Here is a 19,465-nt window from a genome sequence, read left to right on the forward strand (position 1 = left end):
GTTGCCTAAACTGAACGGAATATCTTCAAATTGTTCTTTAACTTCTAGCTAGTTTTTCTCATCTTTCTGGTGACTTTTGCCTTTTAAACTGCCTTCTAACGTTATAGGTTTTTTTCTGAATGATCTCCTCATGAGAGCTGATCCAGGAGTGTGCCTAAGAACCACTGGGGGCTTGCAACCCTTTGGGTGGTTGTAAGGCAATCAGCCTTAAATATGAATTAGGGCAGTTTTTTTCTTTTTTCTGTTTTTAGCAGAGAGGAACAGAAGAGGGAGCATAAAATAATAATAATAGGATAAAAAACTTACTCTCTGCCAAGCACTGTATAAGATACAAGATAATCAAGTTGTATTTAGTCCCTGTCCCACTTGGGGGTCCCACCCTAGGTATGAGGAAGAACAGGTTTTGAATCCCCATTTTATGGAGGAGGATACAGGCACAGTGAAGCCAAGTGGCTCACCCAAAGTCACACAGCAGGAAAGTTGCAGAGCCAAGATTAGAACTCAGGCCCTCTGACTCCCAGGTCCGTGCTCTTTCCACTAGGCCATATTGCTTATTGGAAAGTAAGCACTTGCTTTGTTGGGGAAACATATGAAATGACAAAAAAACACCAGAAAACAATAGCCCCTCACCTCTTTTTCCACTTTGGGCACTTTTTTATAGAAGGTTTTTTCTGTGTCTCCAATCCAGACCACTGAAGGCTGTAGCTGACGTGCCACCTGCAAAGGGGGAAAAAATGAACTGGTTGAAGATGGTCTCGCCCCATCCGATGTACATTTGATTCCTGAATGAACTGTAGATTTAGATGGCCTCAAATTACCTGCTGAACTTTATTTTCTAGGACTGCGGTTTCAGTTGCACAGAGATCGTCTATCAGCTGGCATCACAGTCACAGTGTTTTGATTGTTTATAGGGTTTTACAAGATTAGCAGCTAGCTAAGAACTAAAGTTGCATATTAAATTTGATGTGGAGGTGAATTCCTTTTCCCCTCAGACCCTAGATGGTTTATTCCACTCCTTCACAGCAGGATGGCAGCAATGCTACAGGCTGCTTCACAGCTCGGCACTGATTGCTGAAGACCCATTAGAGGTTAGAAATTCTGCTCAAAGGCCCCCAATCTGCTGCTTATTTTTGGCTGAAAATTCCAACTAAAGTTAATGGTAGTTTTTAACCGAAGACGGGTAGGGAATTGAGTTCCAAGTATTAATTACATTCCAGTTGCTGCTATAGCGTTTATCCATGTTTGCTCAGCAGAGGAAATACTGGCTGTTTCAGCAAAAAAAAAGAATGGTTTGTATTTTTTCAACCATTCTATTCCATTTAGCTTTATCTTTGTTCGAACTGTCATTGCTGGAAAGGACTATGTAAGCATTGCTGAAGTTGGATACAACTTAATGATAGTGCTTGCTTAAATGGCAGTTGGTGATTTATAGCTCGAGTAAGAATAATCATCCCATATGAAAAAATATTCTCTTCAAGGTACTGCATAATAGCAAAGTTTGGATTCATTTTTTCAACAGTGTACTTGTGTTTCAACATTTTAATGCTAGTGGGCAAAAGGCTGAAAAGATGCCATCTCAGCCATTCAATTGTTGACAGCGAAAAAAATCAAATAGTGTTAATGAAATGTTTCCAAGTTGGCATTTTTAAAAGCATAACCTAAGAAAGGAAACATATGTGCTTTTTTGGAAAACTGAACTAAAACACTGAATGGGCAGAAGGAATGATTTAAAATAAAAATAGCCGAGAGCATGTAATAGGAACCCTCAGGAAAAAATCATGTCAACAGATGGCTGTAAAGTCTATTTCTCCATCCGTATTGCTGAATGGACAAACAGATAGGTTGATGTTATGAAATTCCTAATGGATGTTATGGAATAAAAAAAATGACCAATAAATCAATTTGGTTGACTCCTAAGCTAAGACAGACACAGTCATCAGGCATGGGATTAGTATGGGATAAAGCCAAAACCTTGGATGAATGTCTAGAGAGAGAATAATAAATGCCAATTATTATTTGGCAGCTTTCATTCATTAGATTCAGTCATGGGGTTTTTTTAATGATCAGCTGTCAGAATCTCAATTTTAAATCTCATTTAGTGAGCTAGCATGGCAGGGAATGTAGAATGGGACTGGGACACTGATGTGGTTTCTGGCTCTGCTGATGACACTGGGTCTATAATACCCATTATTTATTGTCTTTGGGGCTGTCTGTGTGTTCTGTCGATTTATTTTAATTGTCTACATTAGGAATTCATTTTTGGCATCACAGTGAACCGACTGCTCCTTGAACTTCACTTAGAATAGAGAGTTAACTGATTGCTCCTTGAACTTCACTTAGAATAGAGAGATGGGTTGGAATACCCCAATCATAATGTGAATTAGCTCTGGGATTGCCCATCCCTGTCTGGAAATGAGATGGCCTTTCCCAACTAACAATGAATTAAATGCTCTCCGTGCCCTTCAGTCTTAACAATTAGAGAAATTTCTGGCATGTCATTAACCTCTGGTACAATTGAGTCCATTTTCATAAGGGGCTATCCCCTCTTCTATAGCTGCATTCCAGGAATCAGTGAGATCCATTGTCATAAAGAGAGATGCTAACTAGACAAATCTAAGATGCTACTCTTTGAAAGGAAGTATGCCCATGGCTTTCTCAAAGTTTTGAATGAAGAGTGCGACTTACTGAATTTTGTATGTGGATAGATTTTTCTTTTAAAGAAATCAGTTAATGGTAGTGAAGTCTAGTGGAAACAGCACCAGATTGAATCAGAAAACTGGGGTCTTTGCCTTGGCACAACCACATGTGTGAAGTGATCAGATTTAATGTTTATAGCATTTAAAAAGTACTCAGTGTTAAGTGCGGGTTACGAGATGCATCTCAGTCCCTGTCCCTCAGTCAGAACTCACAGTCTATTTTAACCCAGTTTTACTTATGAGGAAACTATGACCCACAGAGGTGAAGTGATTTGCTCAAGATCATGCAATTGGTCAGTGGTAGAGCTGGCATTAGAACGTGGGTCTTTTTACTTTCAGAACCGTGCACTTTACATTAGACCACACTGCCTCCCATTGGTGGGGAGCTCATTGTGGGAAATGGACATGGCAACAAGCCAGGTCCACTGCCACCAGGCAATTTCTCGGAGGTTTTTAAATGGCTGAAGGCATGTCATTCTGGCCATCCCTCACACCCTTCAAGAAGTGGCCTGGAAAGGGCCTGGGTTACCTCTCTTCCATTACTCCCTCCACCATCCCTCCAAACCCTTGCTGCTGTCTGGTCCTACCCAAAGGCTTTTTCAGGTGGCAGGACGGAATCCTAATGTGAGACATGGGGTGTTGTTACTTCTATTCATTTTTTTTTCACCCAGAATTTACTGCCTTTGTTCTGGTTTCCCCAGCTTAAAAGTGGGGATAATTTTTTATCATACTGACTGTAATTTCATTTTTCTAGAGTTTGTCAGATACTGGATCAACCCTCTGAATTTCAGAAAAAAAAAATACTTAGACAACTGCAGCTCTTAAGAGTATCAGAAGCAGGTTAGCAATGATCCTTTTTTGAGTCCTCTAAGGAACTGACTGTGATGGAGGGAGCAGGAAGATGCCCTTATAGCACTGAAACTAACCCGGGGTTCAAATATTAACAAAATAGATGGAATCGATTTGTCTTCTCTTATGCTGTCGAGTCACTTCCGACCCGTAGCGACTCCATAGATACATCTCTCCCAGAATGCCTCACCTCCACCTGCAGTTGTTCTGGGAGTGTAGCCACAGTTTTCTTGGTAAAAATATGGAAGTGGTTTACCATTGCCTTCAACTCTCTCCCATGCCATGGCTGCCCAGAACAGGTGACTTTTGACTTGTAGCAGATTGGCTTCCACTTGCTAGCCATTGCTCAAGCTAGGAATGGAATGGGTATGCCTCTGCTTGACTCTCCCTCCCACAGCCAAGACTGGTAGAATACTGGAAACTCTCCGGGTGAGGATCCTGAGATGGGGGAATCAATTTAGGCCCTTAATAATCCTTATTGAGTGAATGTAAAAGGAGGAAAATACAATTAGAGATATGTCACTAACACTGTTCAGACTGCATCTCTACCCATACACTAAATGATGGAGAAACTATTCCTTGATTAGAGGAAGGGAGAATTGGTAATTAAGTAGACTCCTGTTGGGGTTTGGTTGGGTACTGGCATAGGGGAAAAGGAGCGGAATGGCTGAGGTGCAGTTTTGTGAGGGAAACATTCATTAAAAAAGATTAATTTTCAAGAATATTTTGTAGCTTTTTATTTCTATTATGGAAACACTGTGTGGGAAGGGTTGTGTTAGAAACCACTGACACTTCCTTCTTGGAGGAAATCAGCTGCTCCCATGACTTCAGCTGCCATCCCTATGAGGAAAATACCCTCTCTAACTCTGATTACTCATCTAACCTGCAATCCTACATCTCCTCTGGCTGGCCTACAGGACATTTTAACTTGACTCCCTACCTGGCACCTCAAACTCAGTATGTCTTACAATGGAACTACACACCTTTCCTCCTAAAGCAACTTCTCCTAACTTTCCTATTACAACTGTAGAATTTGTTAAGCCAAGGACTGTACTAAGCGCTGGGGTGGATACAAATAATCAAATCAGAAACAGTCCCTGTGTGACATGGGGCTCACAGTCTAAGTGGGAGGGAGAAGTGAATAGAGGATGGACCTAGGAATCAGAAGGTCATGGGTTCTAATTCCAACTCCACCACTTGTCTGCTGTGTGAGCTTGGGCAAGTCACTTTAGTTCTCTGTGCTTCAGTTACTTCATCTGTAAAATGGAGATTGAGACCGTGAGCCCCTCATGGGACAGGGACTGTGTCCAACCCGATTTCCTTGCATTGACCCAAGCATTTACTACAGTGCCTGGCACGTAGTAAGCACTTAACAAATACCACAATTATTATTAACAGGTATTTAATAATCATAATAATTACAACATTTGTTAAGTGTTTACTATGTGCCAAGCATTGTTCTAAGCACTGGTGTAGATACAGGGTAATCAGGTTGTCCCAAGTGGGGCTCACACTTTTAATCCCCATTTTACAGATGAGATAACTGAGGACAAAGAAGTTAAATGACTTGCCCAAAGACATCCAGCAGACAAGTGGCGGAGGAGCGATTAGAACCCACCTTCTCTGACTCCCAAGCCCTTGCTCTTTCCATGGAAGCACAGAATAGTTAAGTGGCTTGTCCAAGGCCACACAGCAGGCAAGTGGTAGAGCCAGGATTATAATCCAGGTTTTCTGACTCCTAGGCCAGTGCTCTTTCCACTAGGCCTTTTTGATTTTTTCTCAATAATACCATCATCCATATTATTGCAGAAACCTGCAAACTCCGTGTCTTCCTAGACTCCTTACTATCTTTCAAATCCTGGGAACAATTCAATCTGTTACCAAACCCTACCACTACTTCTTCCTATGCAGTATTTCCCAGATCTGCTTCTTCCTTCTTCCTGAAACAATTACCACCTTGGTACAAACTCTGGTTGTATTGTCACTAAACTGTTTCATCAGCTTTCTCATTTCTCTAGACTGTAAGCTCATTGTGGGGAGGGAACAAGTCTGCAAACTCTGCTGAAATGTACTTTCTCAAGTGCTTAGTTCAGTGCCCTCCTGCAATCTAAATATATATTATATTTTTATGGTATTCGCTAAGTGTTTATAATGTGCTAGGAACTGTATTACAGGGTAGATAAAAGCTAATCACGTTGGACACTATCCCTGTCCCACATGGGGCTCACAGTCTGAATCCCTATTGTACAGTGAGGTAACTGAGGTCCTGAGAAGTTAAATGACTTGTCCAAAGTCATGCATCAGACAAGTAGTAGAGCTGGCAGTACAATCTAGGTCCTTCTGACCTCCAGGCCCATGCTCTATCCACTATGCCATGCTACTGCACATTGCTGCACATATCATCTTCTTTCCACTTATCAAAACTCTCCACTAGCTTTCTGTGTCCCTTTGAGTCAACTGAAAACTCTTTAAACTTGGTGTCAAGGCTCTCCATTACTTTGTCCGATCTTAAAGAGCTGCTCTCTTTGTTCCTCCTGGGTTAGTTAACGTTCAAAACCCTCCTAAAATCCCACCTCCTCCAACAAGCCTTCCCTGATTTGTTTCCAGCACCCCAAGCTGTACAACTCACTCATCATTTTCAACACTTCTGCACTTTCTCATACCAATCCTCAGCATGTGTCTATGATTTTTTTCTGGATCTGGACAAACTTGAAAGTAGTGGGTCAGGAGCCACTGGAAAATGAGCAGTTGAATATAGCAGTCAGGGAGGGGGCAATTGCTCTGATAAGATGAGAGGGGATGAAATTGGAAGAGGAAAAAGGGATAAAGAGAATCGAGTTCAGTTGAGAGGGCAGTATTGAGGCTGTCGATTTTTGTGTCTAGAGGAGGTAGGTTGGTTTGGAAACCAAATGGGGCATAATGACTTTAGAAAGTTGGATGGGTTCAAATGATTTGAAGTCTTGATGGGGGAACAGGACTGAGTTTTGGGGAGGGGGAATATGAGAGGCCAGGCAGGTCAGGAGTTTGTGGTCAGAGAGTAGGATTTCAGAGTTGGTGAGGTTAGAGATTGTATAATTATTAGAGATGATACAATCAAAAATGTGTCCAAGTTGGTGAGTGGGTGGGTGGGTGAGGTGGAGTTAAGGAGTGAGAGGAATTGGGCAGTGAAAAGATCGGGAACATTCAGTGGATGTTGAAGTCTCTGAAGATCAGTGTAGAGATGTAAAAAGAGAGAAGAAAAGTATGAAAGAGGATGAAAATGGTTCAGAAAGTTGGAGATGGAGCCGCACTTTAGGGGAGGGTGGCTATTTCGATGCTGGTAAGTAATGGCAACGAGCAATTAAGGTGGGTGGTAAAGGTAGATGATGTGGACTTCAAAAGAAAGGGAAAGAGAGGAATTGGTGAGGGGAGAATGGGGGAATAGTACACAAGTGGGATTGGGCAGCGAAGAAGCAGCATGGGCCTGGGCATCAGAAGAGCCTGGTTCCCTCAGTTACCTCATCCTTAAAATGAGGATTAAGTCTGTGAGCTCCATGTGGGACATGGCCTATGTCCATCCTGATTATCTCATATCTACAGTATGGTGTACAGTGTCTGGCATATAGAAAGTGCTTAACAAATACCATTAAAAAAAGGAAAAAGAAAAGAGACCAACTCCTGCCCCTAGTGAGATGAGGAGTGAGAAATGAGGCTCCTTTGGGAAACAGCAGCAGGGGATACTGTGTCATCTGGGGAGAGCCAGGTTTTGGTAATAGTGGAGAGGCAGGGAACATGTCTATCAACTCTGTAATAATGTAATAATAATAATGTTGGTATTTGTTAAGCGCTTACTATGTGCCGAGCACTGTTCTAAGCGCTGGGGTAGACATAGGGGAAGCAGGTTGTCCCACGTGGGGCTCACAGTCTTAATCCCCATTTTACAGATGAGGGAACTGAGGCACAGAGAAGTTAAGTGACTCTCCCAAGCACTCAGTAGAGTGCTCTGCACATAGTAAGTGCTCAATAAATATGATTGATTGGTTGATTGAGCCGTGACTGAGGCAAGGTAGGCTGAGGGTGAAAGGAAGCATCAGACTGAAAGGAATGGCATTATTGGGCCATCCCCGTGTCTCCAGCAGTGGCCCTAGGATTATTGAAGGAGTACTCTGATGGCTACTCTCTTTGACATCTGGCTCAGTGATGCAGAATTGACCATCGTAATATCCCAAATTCCCTAAAGACTTCCACTGATTTGGTTATGAATCCAGACCACAGTCATCTCTATTGAACTATTGTTTTTTAAAATTGTTGCTACCCTTTCATTTAGCATGGTGATAATAATAATTGTGGTATTTGTTAAGCACTTATTATGTGCCAGGCACTTTACTAAACACTAGGGAGGATACAAGCAAATCGGGTTGGACCACAGTTCCTGTCCCACATGGGGCTCACAATCTTAATCCCCATTTTACAAATGAGGTAACTGAGGTACAGAGAAGTTAAGTGACTTGCCCAAGGTCACGCAGCAGACAAGTGGCAGAGATGGGATTAATACCCATGACCTTCTGACTCCTAGGCCTGTGTTCTATCCACTGTGCCATCATCTTTTAATAGTATGTTTGGGGGGGCTGTTAAATTCCATATTACTTTTCACATTTGTGAGGAGAAAATAAAACAAACTCTTTTAAAGTTATTTTACCCTTAAAGTCCTTAGACACTGATAAATAGGATAAAGTTTTGGATGGTGATGATACTGGGAGGGTTTATAGTTCCTGTAGGCTGGAAGCTCTTTGTGGGCAGGAATTGTGTGTACCAAGCACTTAATAGTACAGTGCCCTGTATACAGTATGTGCTCAATAAATACCACTGCTTTGCTTTCAGACTCATTACAATTCAAATCATTAAAAAGAAGAAAGCTCCATTTGTAGCATATAGCATTGGGGTAAAGCTAGCCTATTTTATTTTTATAGCAAGTTAATAGAACTTGGGGAAAATGAGCAAAGAAATCACCTCTTCCCCCCGTAGCCCGATCTCTAATCGTAACTCTCTCTGACTTGCTGCAGCAAGAATTCAAAAGGAGCCACTCTTTCATGCAACATTAGGTCAGGAGACGAGATCATTTGAACAGACCCTATAATAGGGCTCATTCCCGAAGACCCTGACTCGACTCTAAACTCATTATGGGCAGGGAATATGTCTGTTTATTGTTATATTGTACTCTCCCGAGCACTTAGTACAGTGCTCTACACACAGATAGTGCTCAATAAATAGAATTGAATGAATGACTACTGTGGACATGGATGGTTCATAGGGCCAGTGGATGCTTTTCATTGTCAGGCCGCTGCAAAATTTGGCAACAGCTTTTCTCTCTGTTGGGAGACAAAAATGCATTGTGAAGACAGCTGAATCTGGGATCTGAATTTCTTCTCCTTATCTTTCATTCAAAATCTGGATCCTTTCCAAAGGTCAAACCTTTTCCAGTCCACCAAGTGGATTTCTTTAGGTTGACCCCTCCTCTCTTATAGATTAGAATTTCCAACCCCCACCTTTCAGGGTAGAATTTGGGGGTGTAAGGTGAGTATCCCTCCCTCACTGTCCTCCATTTATCTTCTGAAAATAGGTTAGAGGCATCTGTCAGAAGAGTTGCATGCATTTTAAATACAAACCCATAATAATCTACACAGAGGGCCACTGGAACCCAGAGCTCAGAAAATATGGAAATAATGTCTTGAATTCCAGGCAGCTGAAAGCTTTTTTTCCTCTGGTGATCTCTTCTAATTCACCATTGTGACTTCTGGCAGCATACTGCACAGAAGATGGACACTGTGTTGTTTTCACTTTACAGTGGTATTTATGGAGTGCTTACCATGTGTAGAGGACTGTACTAAGCTCTTTATGTCCTAAATTGTTCTTTGTTTTTGTTTTCTTTTTGTCCTTTACTTCATCAATATGTAATACATTTTCTTGAAACCCATGTAACATGCAGAGTCAGTATCTTGTTACTGAAAAGCGATACTTAATTGATCTTTCCGCTCTACTACAACTAAAGGTGAAGGAGCCAAGCTATCGATACAGCATTCTTTTGCTCATTATAATACTAAACATCCTGCTTTAGTGCTTTTCTTGAAAAAGAAATCAGACACCCATAATCCACTCGTGTCTAATTTAAATTATTTGCAGATATGTAACAGATGGTTTGTCCCCTCTAAGTCTTCATACGAATTATCCATGGGTAGTTTGAGTCCATGGATAATTAAATGCACTGTACATAATTAATTTTTAATTGAAATTTTCTTAGTTGGGTTACTTTAAACAATTTGCACAAAATTCCAGTAGAGGGCTCTTTAGTACTGTTTATCTTAGGTTTGTTAAGTGCTTTTAGTTCTCCAACTATTGTTAAATAAAAATATACTTCCATCAATCCTTACTCCTTTCAAAACTCAGAGACTGGCTATACAAATTAATGAAAGAACGTAACTTTGCTCCATCGAGCTGATCTGTTATCTGTGAAAGTCCAGCAGCTCAGGTACAGCCCTAATTGGATCAGCCTGGATTGTTGTGTGGTTGTATAATAGAGCCATCATTAAAGTGTGTTTGCTCTAGTCTGTTTGAATTACTAATGGACAGCAAGCCATTCGAATAAACCTCAAACCATATGGATAGCCCAACATAAAACTGTGTGTTTGAGGGTGAGAGAATGGCAGCAACTTTCTAACCCTCATCTGTCTGTTTCCTGGATTGCCTGATAACTGACCTTTGACCATTTCAGGAAGGCAGTGGGATAACATGGATGAACTGTTAGCCCCAAGTGGGATGGGGATAGGGACCCTGTCCCAATTTGCTTGTATCTACCCCAGCGCTTAGTACAGTGCCTGGTACAGAGTAAGTGCTTAACAAATACAATTATTATTAATAATGACTGTGGTATTTGTTAAATGTTTATGTGCCAAGCACCGTCCTAAGCGCTGAGGTAGATACAAGATAATTGGATTGGACACAGTCCGTGTCTCACAAAGGGCTCACAGTCTTAATCTCCATTTACATGGGAGGCAACTAAAGCATAGAGGAAATGAAATGACTTACCCAAGGTCACACAGCAGGCAAGGGGCAGAGCTAGTATTAGAACCCAGGTCCTCTGACTTCCAGGATTGTGCTCTTTCACTAGGCCATGTTGCTTCTAAACTACACTGATGTTCTAGCCTACTGAGAGAATTGAAAGAAGAATATATTTTCCTGTATCTTGGATACTAGAGAAAGAATGTATTTATGCTGCTGTGAGCTCCTTGGCCTTGTTTTATGAGATTGGCAATAGGGTAATTTAATTTAGGGTCACGTAAAACACAGATTATAGCCAAACTCAAGAAAGGCATAGCTTTTCGGTTTCGAAGTTTATTAAGTGTTCAGCTATTTTTACATATTCCTGGGGATCTTGAGGTTACTTTTTGTTTACTATGATATTAACTTTCAGAATCATACCCAGGTGCTGAGGCATCGTATATAGCAAACAAAGTAAATGCATTCATTTTGGCGTAGACTTTATTAGGGCCTCCTGCAAAATTCTGAAAGTTGGAAATTCAATTGAATGTGTTTTCTACCCTAGAAGAGAATTTATAAAAATGAAAACTTTTCAAACCATAGACTTAGGCACAGCTGTCTTCTGGGTGTGTGTTTTAAAGGTATGAATGCTGCGAAAGTATTCCTTAATTAATGGGTGTATTTCTGTACTAATTTGCTTTGCACGACATCTGAGTTTGGGTCTAAGGAATGTTTATCCGACCTGATCATTAAAAATCATATTCTGTTGTTGGAGAAAGCTGTACTTTTAATCCTGGATTTAATCCTGTGGTTTCAGATATACCACAGGCCAGAGCTTGTTGGAGAAAATATTTGAGGCACATTCTTCTTTCCTGACCTGGGAATGGATTCCCCCACCCACAGTCAGAAACGGGATCCAGGTGTTCCCACCCTCCTTCCCTCCCTTTCCTGGGGCCTGGCCTATTTTTAGCCATACCCCAGCCCAGAGAATGGGCCTACAGGGAATGAAGTGATGTCCAGGGGTGGGAGTAAAGGGGGCAGGTGTGGATACCAGGAAAAGAAAGTGGGACCCAGGCATCCCCTCCTCCCTGCAGCTCCAGGTTCAACATGAAAGGTGAGTGAAAAACGGCCCACTCCCACTCAGATTGAAGCAGATCAGTCAATCAACTGATGGTATTCATTGAGTGCTTACTGTATGCAGAGCTCTGTACTAGGCACTTGGGAGAGTACAATACAGTTGAGTTGGTAAACAACCTAATCAATGCTCAGTATTCATTTCTGACCCTGGAATTGCTTTCTGGGCTGTGAGCTCATTGTGAGCAGGAAACATGTCTACCAGCTCTGTTGTATTGTGCTGTCCCAAGCATTTAGTACAGTGCTCTGCACACAGTAAGCACTCAGAGAATACCATTGGTTAGTTGATTCCTGAATCATTTAGAGTACAGTATAGCAGAGCTGGTAGACAATCTGTTGATTCTGTCACAAATCAACAATAAGTGCCTGTCTATAGAGCATTGCAAGAGAAGCAGCATGGTGGAGTGGATAGAGCATGGGCCAGGGTTTCAGAAGATCTAATCTCGGCTCCACCACTTGTCTGCTGTGTGACCTTGCACAAGTCACTTCACTTCTCCATGCTTCAGTTATCTCATCCTTTAAAAGGGGATTGAGACTGTGAGCCCCTTGTGGGATGGACTGTATCCAGCCTGATTTGCTGGTATCCACCCCAGTGCTTAGTACAGTGCCTGGCACAGAGTAAGCACTTAAAAATTGCCATAATGATAATGATAATTTTAAAGGCTGCTAAGGAACATTCAGAAGTCCTGATATTCTATCTTTGAGTTTATGCAACAGTAGGGAAGCTAAGCACAGATGTGGCAAATTCCATCATTGAAATATTGTGAAAATAGAATGGAATATAGCATATAGCAAAATATAAGGTGCTGCGGCTGAGGGGATGGCATGAATGGAATGGCAGGGAGATTAATCAGAGAATGCCTTCTGGAGGAGGTAACATAAAAAAAGGGTTAGGAGGAGAGGAAGGTATATAGTGTTTTGATAGGAGGAATGAAATGCACAATCAGTTGGAAGTGAGACACAGTGTCAAGATTAAAGTATGGCAAGAGATCCATATGGGTGGAGCGGGGAGCATGAAATGGAGTGCTATGGATCAAGAGGATAATTAGATAAGAGGGTAAGAGGAAGCAGTTGATGGAGAGCCTTAAAACCATTGGTGAGGAGATTCCACACCCTGTATTCCATAGAAACTACCCTCACTAAGCTCACCAATCACCTCCTCCTTGCAAATCCAATGGCTCTCCTCTATCCTAATTCTCCTCAACCTCTCAGCTGTCTTGTACACTATGAATCACCCCCTTATTCTGGACACATTATTCCAACCTTGACTTCACTGACCCTGTCCTCTCCTGGCTTTCCTATTATCTCTCTAGTGGTTCATTCTTAGTCTTTTTCAGAGATTTTTCCTCTGCCTCCCACCCTCTAATCTTAGGAATCTCCCAAGGCTCAGACCTGGTACCCTTTATATCCACCATCTATACCTTCTTCCTTGGAGATCTAATTTTTTCCCATTGCTTAAACCACCGTCTCTAGGTGGATGTCTCCCAAATCTACCTCTCCAGCCCTGAACTCTCACCGTCTCTGCAGTCTTACATTTCCTCCGGCCTTCAGGGCATCTCTTTTTGTAGGCACACCAAATATAATATGTCCAAAGCAGAATTTATCTTTCTGGGTCAAATTGTCTGCCCCCATCTTACCCCATCACTGCAGAGAAAATCACCATCCTCTTGTCTCACAAGCCAGTAACCCTGGCATTATCCTCAACTCAACTCTCACATTCAACCCACACATTCAATCTGCAACAAAATCTTGTCGATTCTCTCTTCACAGCATTGTGAAAATCCACCCTTTCTTCTCCATCCAAACTGCTTTTATGCTGATCCAAGCACTTATCCTATTCCATCTTGAACAGTGCATCAACCTTCTTGCTGACCTCCCTGCCCCGACTCTCTCTACTCGAGCCCATACTTCACTCTGCTGCCTGGATCATTCAGTCCATGTTTCCAGACTCCTCAGGAACCTCCAGTGGTTGCTCATCGACCTCAGCATCATACAGATACTTTTTGCCATAGGGTTTAAAGCACTCAATCACCTTGCCCCTTCCTAATTAACCTCTCCTACAAGTACCCACTCTGTATGCTAAGCTCCTCCAATGTCAACCTACTTGTTGTATCTCAATTTCATCTATCTCACCACTGACTCCTTGCTACATCCTCCTTTTGGCCTGGAATCCTTAACCCTCTCCCTCCACCCCAATATCTGACAGACCACCAATCTCTCCACCCTCAAAGCCTTACTAAAACCACATCTCTTCCAAGAAGCCTTCTCGGATGAAATCCTCATTTTCCCTATACAGTTTTCCTTCTTTGTTGCCTATGCACCTGGATCTGTGCCCTTTAAGCATTTAATTTCTTTTTAAATGGCATGATGTTTATATTATATTATATAATATATATTAAATGGAATGATTTTTTTAAGTGCTCACTATGTGCCAGGAACTGTACTAAGCACTGGAGTGGATATGAGATAATTGGATTGAACACAGTCCCTGTCCCACATAGGGCTCATAATTTTAATTCCCATTTTACAGATGAGGTAACTGAGTCACAAAGAATTTCAGTGACTTGCCCGAGGTCACACAGCAGACATGTGGGGATACCAGGATTAGAACTAAGGTCCTCTGACTCCCAGGCCTATGCTCTATCCACTAGGCCATGCTGCTTCTACTCACCCCATTCTCAGCTCCACAGCATTCATTCATTCATTCATTCACTTGTATTATTGAGCACTTACTCTGCAAAGCATTGTACTAAGTGCTAATGTACATGTCCATAATTTAATGTTTGTCTCCCCCTTTAGAATGAAAGCTCACTGTAGGCAGAGAAGATGTCTAACAACTCTATTGTATTGTACTCTTCCAAGCACTTAGTGTTTAGCGTTCTGCATACAGTAGGAATTCAAAAAATATCATTGATCGAAGGTTTTTGAGGAAGTGAGTGATGAGTTCCAACTGCTCTTCTAGAAGGCAGCTGAATGTAGAGTAGATTGAAGAGAGGAAAGACTGGGGGTATGAAGTGGGTAAGGGCTGGGACCTCAGTAGTATTTTAAGATGCAGAGGAAAAGTGTATCTATAAAATACTATAGAGAATAACTGAAAGAACTTAGAAGCAGAATAAGGGGTGGGAAGGAAGGCAGACAACAGAATGTCAAAGATATCACCAAATCTGTGAGCTTGGGATTTTGGGGGAAGGTTGTTATTTTAATAGGAGAAAAGTTTAAACATGGTTGAAGGCAGATGGAAAAGAACCAGAAGACAGAGAGGTGTAAGGCGGCAGCAGGATGAGGTGAGTAGGCATGGGATTGAGGGTGCAGTTAGACAATAGCTTTCAAAGGTAGGCCAGGGAAATCTCTTTATGGGAGACATCCTAGAAGGAGGAGGAGAACATGAATGTGGGAGAGCTCAGGCCTAATGGCCTTTTCAGTAGTTGTTGAAATTGGGAAGGGGGAACTACATACTTATGAAAGGCATTAATGAAGTCAAACAATTTATTGGAGATATGGGTAAGTAGGTTGTTGAGGAGAATGATTATATTGGTTTGCTACTGATAGGGCATTGGGGCAGTAGGGGTACAGTTTTATAAGAACATAGGTTGGCATGGGTTTTTGGATTTCTACTCAACTGGACAAGAGTGATGTGATTTGTCAGAACAATAGTGATGGAGTGACCGGGAACAAGAGAGTTGAGTTTATTAACTTTTACATGGTTGCTAAGGGCAGAATGAGAGAGTCTATAGTGTGGAATCAGTGAAAAACACCAAAGCCAAAGTTCTTGGTAGGGGCAGAGAATAGGTTTGGAGGTGAAGGAGTGGGGGAAAGATTATGGTCTAAGAAGAAACACTAAAGTGTTGTACCTGGAGGGATAGAGTTTGTAATGTCAAAGGCAGCTTTGAGATTAGGGTGTGTCCAGGTTGGTGTGTGACTGATATGGGGAGAATTGAGAAAATTATGGAATCAAAAAGCTGGGTCATACTTACAGTCATCAGCATACATGATTCATTCAGTCGTTCATTCAGTTGTATTTATTGAGTGCTTACTGTGTGCAGACCACTGTACTAAGCACTTGGGATAGTACAGTATAACAAGAAACACAATCCCTTCCCACAATGAGCTTAAGTCTCAAAAAATCAGTGCAAATGACAAAGTAGAGTAGGAAGGTGACATAGGCATCAAATGCTTCTAGAAATGCAGAAGTGGGTTTAAAAGGCGGTGTGGGCAGTAGAGATGTATGATATGGACTTTGAGCATGAGAAAGTGAATGATGGAAGTGGGGAGATAGGCCAGAAATGGCATTCAGGTGTAAGGAGTTCAGGGTGATTCTTCTTCTTGCTGCCTTGTTTCTTCATCAGTTGAAGGGAGTGAGAGAAGGTGAAGTTTCTCAAGTGCTTAGTACTCTGCACTTAATAAGTGTTCAATAAATACCATTGATTGATTGATTGACTTGGAGAGAACTCTCAAGTTGCCCAGAGAGAATCAGTTTTTGCTGATGACACAGAGGAGTGAGCAAGTTAGAAGAAACTGACCTGATTATCTTGTGTCTACCCCAAAGCTTAATGCAGTACTTGACACGTAGTAAATACTTAACAAATCCCATGCACAAAAGATGAAGAGGTACTTTCTCATATAATAATCCAGGGAGTTCCCAGAACACAGTAGAACAAACAGTCTACTGGGTCAGGGAGGTATTGTACTGGGTGGGGATGAGGTTGTGGAGGTTTATGCTGTTTAGGTCTTCAGTGCAAACAAGATGCATTTCTCTTGTGTGGCCAGTAGACTATTGTTCTGATGATTATAGACTGGTTGACACTTTCATTGAGCATAAGTAATAATAATAATAATGTTGGTATTTTTTAAGCGCTTACTATGTGCAGAGCACTGTTCTAAGCGCTGGGGGGATACAAGGTGATCAGGTTGTCCCACATGGGGCTCACAGTTTTAATCCCCATTTTACAGATGAGGTAACTGAGGCCCAGAGAAGTGAAGTGACTGGCCCAAAGTCACCCAGCTGGCAATAGGCGGAGTCAGGATTCGAACCCATGACCTGGGACTCCCAAGCCTGGGCTCTTTCCACTGAGCCACGCTACTTCTCTAAGGCCACTGCTATGTAGCTTTCCAATTATTTGGATCACAGTGATTTGCTTCTGTTTCATAATTTCAGCCCTGATTAAGTTATTATATTAATATCTATTATATTGATACATATATTAATATATTAATATCTATTAGTATCATTTATTTCTATTCTTGTCTGTCTCTCCCTCTAGTTTGTAAGCTCACTGTGGGCAGGGAATGTGTCTACCAACTCTGTTGTATTCTCCAAATTTCTTAGTACAATGCTCTGCACATAGCAAGTGCTCAATAAGTGCTCATTCAATCACCTTGCCTCCTCCTACCTCACCTTGCTACTCTCCTACTACAAAACCATCCTGTACACTTTGCTCCTTTAACATTAACCTTCTCACAGTGCCTCAGTCTTGTTTATCTTGCCACTGACCCCTCCCTCATGTCCTTCTTCTGGTCTGGAACGCCCTCCCTCCTCAAATCTGACAGACACTTACTACCCCCAACTTGAAAGCCTTATTGAAGGCACACTTCCTCCAAGAGACCTTCCTTGACTGAGCCTCACTTTCCTCCTCTCCCACTCCCTTCTGCATCGCCCTGATTTCCTCCCTTTGTTCTTCCCCGCTCCCAGCCCCACAACACTTAAGAACATATCTGTAATTTATATTAATGTCTGTCTTCCCTCCTCTAGAATGTAAGCTCATTGTGGGCAGAGAATGTTTCTGTTTATTGTTGTACTCTCCCAAGCACTTAGTACATTACTCTGGACACAGTAAGTTCTCAATAAATATGATTGAATGAATGAATAAATATCACTGACAGTGATGATGATCAGTCTAGTAGTGCCTTATAAGAACCTTTCTTGTTATTTGTGTCAATGCTGGCAAGGGGCTATATGCTTTTATAATGAATGGTACCACAGCATTTTTGTTTTATAAGTAGTTATACGGTCACTCACTAAATGTGCCTGGGCAAATTAGGAAGGCTTGAAACAAGTAACTGCCTAAGTGTGAAGCCTACACCTGTGGGCCTCACAGGTGCCAGGGTGAATGTTTCTAGAGAAAGTTTCTGCTTCTAGAGAAGGAGCGTGGCCTACTGGAAAAAGCACATCTCTGGGTTCTAATCCTGGCTCCACCACTTGTCTGCTGTGTGACCTTGAGCAACTCACTTAACTTCTCTGTACCTGAGTTCCCTCATTTGCAAAATGAGAATTCAGTACTTGTTCTCTTTCCTAATTAGACCCTGAGCGCCCCATGGGACCCGATTTTCTTGTATCATCAGTGCTTAATACAGTGCTTGACACAAAGTAATCACTTAAATACCACAATTATTATTATTATTATCAGGATTATTATTATGATTATTATGATCATGATTATTATTAGCATTTCTGAGCTAATAGAGCCCTATTTCATTATCAGGAAGTTTTATTATGCTCAGTGATGGGACATTAAATTTGGATCTGTTTCTCAAGTGCAGTAATGTTTGTTCTGTTCTCTGTGTGACTTATTTTCCTTTTTTTTTGTATTTTTAAGTTTCTATATTAGTTTTGCACCTCATGGCTATGACTGATCCTGATCCTCAAAGAAAACTCAGTTTGAAAGACATCTTTTCTAATCCTCTTCTCCTTATGGGATAAGTAGTGTTTTCTAAATGGAATTTCTAGATGCCCAAGGAACTACTGAACAGTTGCTGCCTATTCAGCAATCAAGGTAAACGATATCTTGGGCCACTTACTTGCTTAAGACTTTCCTACCATTAGCACGATGTGGGCTAGATTTCATTTTCCTGTCATGGTGATGGGTTGTGCTGAGGCAGCCATCCACACACTCTTGCCTGATTCCTCCAGGGCCACAGCACACATTGTGAAACGGTTGTCAGGATAGAGCAGTAGTCTGGGGCTGGGACCACAATTTCTCTGTGAATACTCCTCTGCAGCAAACCCAGCTAGGCCCCCTACTTCTTAAATGTTTTTGCTAAATGAGGGGCCAATTTCTGCCTTTGAGCTCTACAAAATACAAAACTGCTTAGGTCACCCAAAATAAGTCTATCATGGAATGGCAGACAGTGAGGGGAAAAGTGAAGGAAGTAGTTACAAAATAGGGTCTGCATATGTGTGTTAGTGTGCAATCAGTTCTCCACTTTCTAGAGAGTTTACCAAAGTCTCCCAAGTCACCTAGCTCTCAGTTTACTCCTTACAAATTCAATACTGGTCCTAGATTCAAACCTATTTAATTTGGGAGACAAAAATTTATAAATACTGAAGCAAGAATAAGAAAATAGGAAAAAGTACAAATAAATCAGGATGAAACTATTGAAATTATTAAAAGTACAGAAAATAATGAATATAAAGATAAAAATAAACTTTTTTATGGTATTTGTTAGCCGCTCACTATGTACCAAGCACTGTACTAGGCACTGGGGTAGATACAAGATAATCAGGTTGAACACAGTCCCTGTCCCCCATTGGTCTGAAAGTCTAAGACATGTAATAATAATAATAATGTTGGTATTTGTTAAGTGCTTACTATGTGCAGAGCACTGTTCTAAGCACTGGGGTAGATACAGGGTAATCAGGTTGTCCCATGTGAGGCTCACAGTCTTAATCCCCATTTTACAGATGAGGTAACTGAGGCACAGAGAAGTTAAGTGACTTGCCCAGAGTCACACAGCTGACAAGTGGCAGAGCTGGGTTTCGAACCTATGACCTCTGA

The 19,465-nt window shown here is 41.6% G+C and overlaps 1 protein-coding gene, 1 long non-coding RNA gene and 1 other non-coding gene across 4 annotated transcripts in view; 1 reads left to right on the plus strand and 2 right to left on the minus strand.

Annotated features, from left to right (window-relative positions):
• The window catches only part of LOC114813207, a 141,203-nt gene extending 139,322 nt beyond the window's left edge, over positions 1–1,881 (plus strand). For both annotated transcript variants that reach the window (XR_003760866.2, XR_003760865.2), the window contains one exon: positions 689–1,881. This is a non-coding gene — a long non-coding RNA (uncharacterized LOC114813207). The remainder of the gene's footprint in view (positions 1–688) is intronic.
• The window catches only part of IQCA1 (IQ motif containing with AAA domain 1), a 244,356-nt gene that overhangs the window by 24,148 nt on the left and 200,743 nt on the right, over positions 1–19,465 (minus strand). The window contains exon 16 of the mRNA XM_029068684.2: positions 631–717. Coding sequence (XP_028924517.1) covers positions 631–717 — 87 coding nt within the window. The remainder of the gene's footprint in view (positions 1–630; positions 718–19,465) is intronic.
• On the minus strand, positions 3,855–3,993 carry LOC114813591. Its single transcript, XR_003761308.1, has one exon. It is a non-coding gene; the product is annotated as a small nucleolar RNA SNORA7 (small nucleolar RNA).

This window comes from Ornithorhynchus anatinus, chromosome 7, assembly GCF_004115215.2.
Source record: "Ornithorhynchus anatinus isolate Pmale09 chromosome 7, mOrnAna1.pri.v4, whole genome shotgun sequence".
Taxonomy (NCBI): domain Eukaryota; kingdom Metazoa; phylum Chordata; class Mammalia; order Monotremata; family Ornithorhynchidae; genus Ornithorhynchus; species Ornithorhynchus anatinus.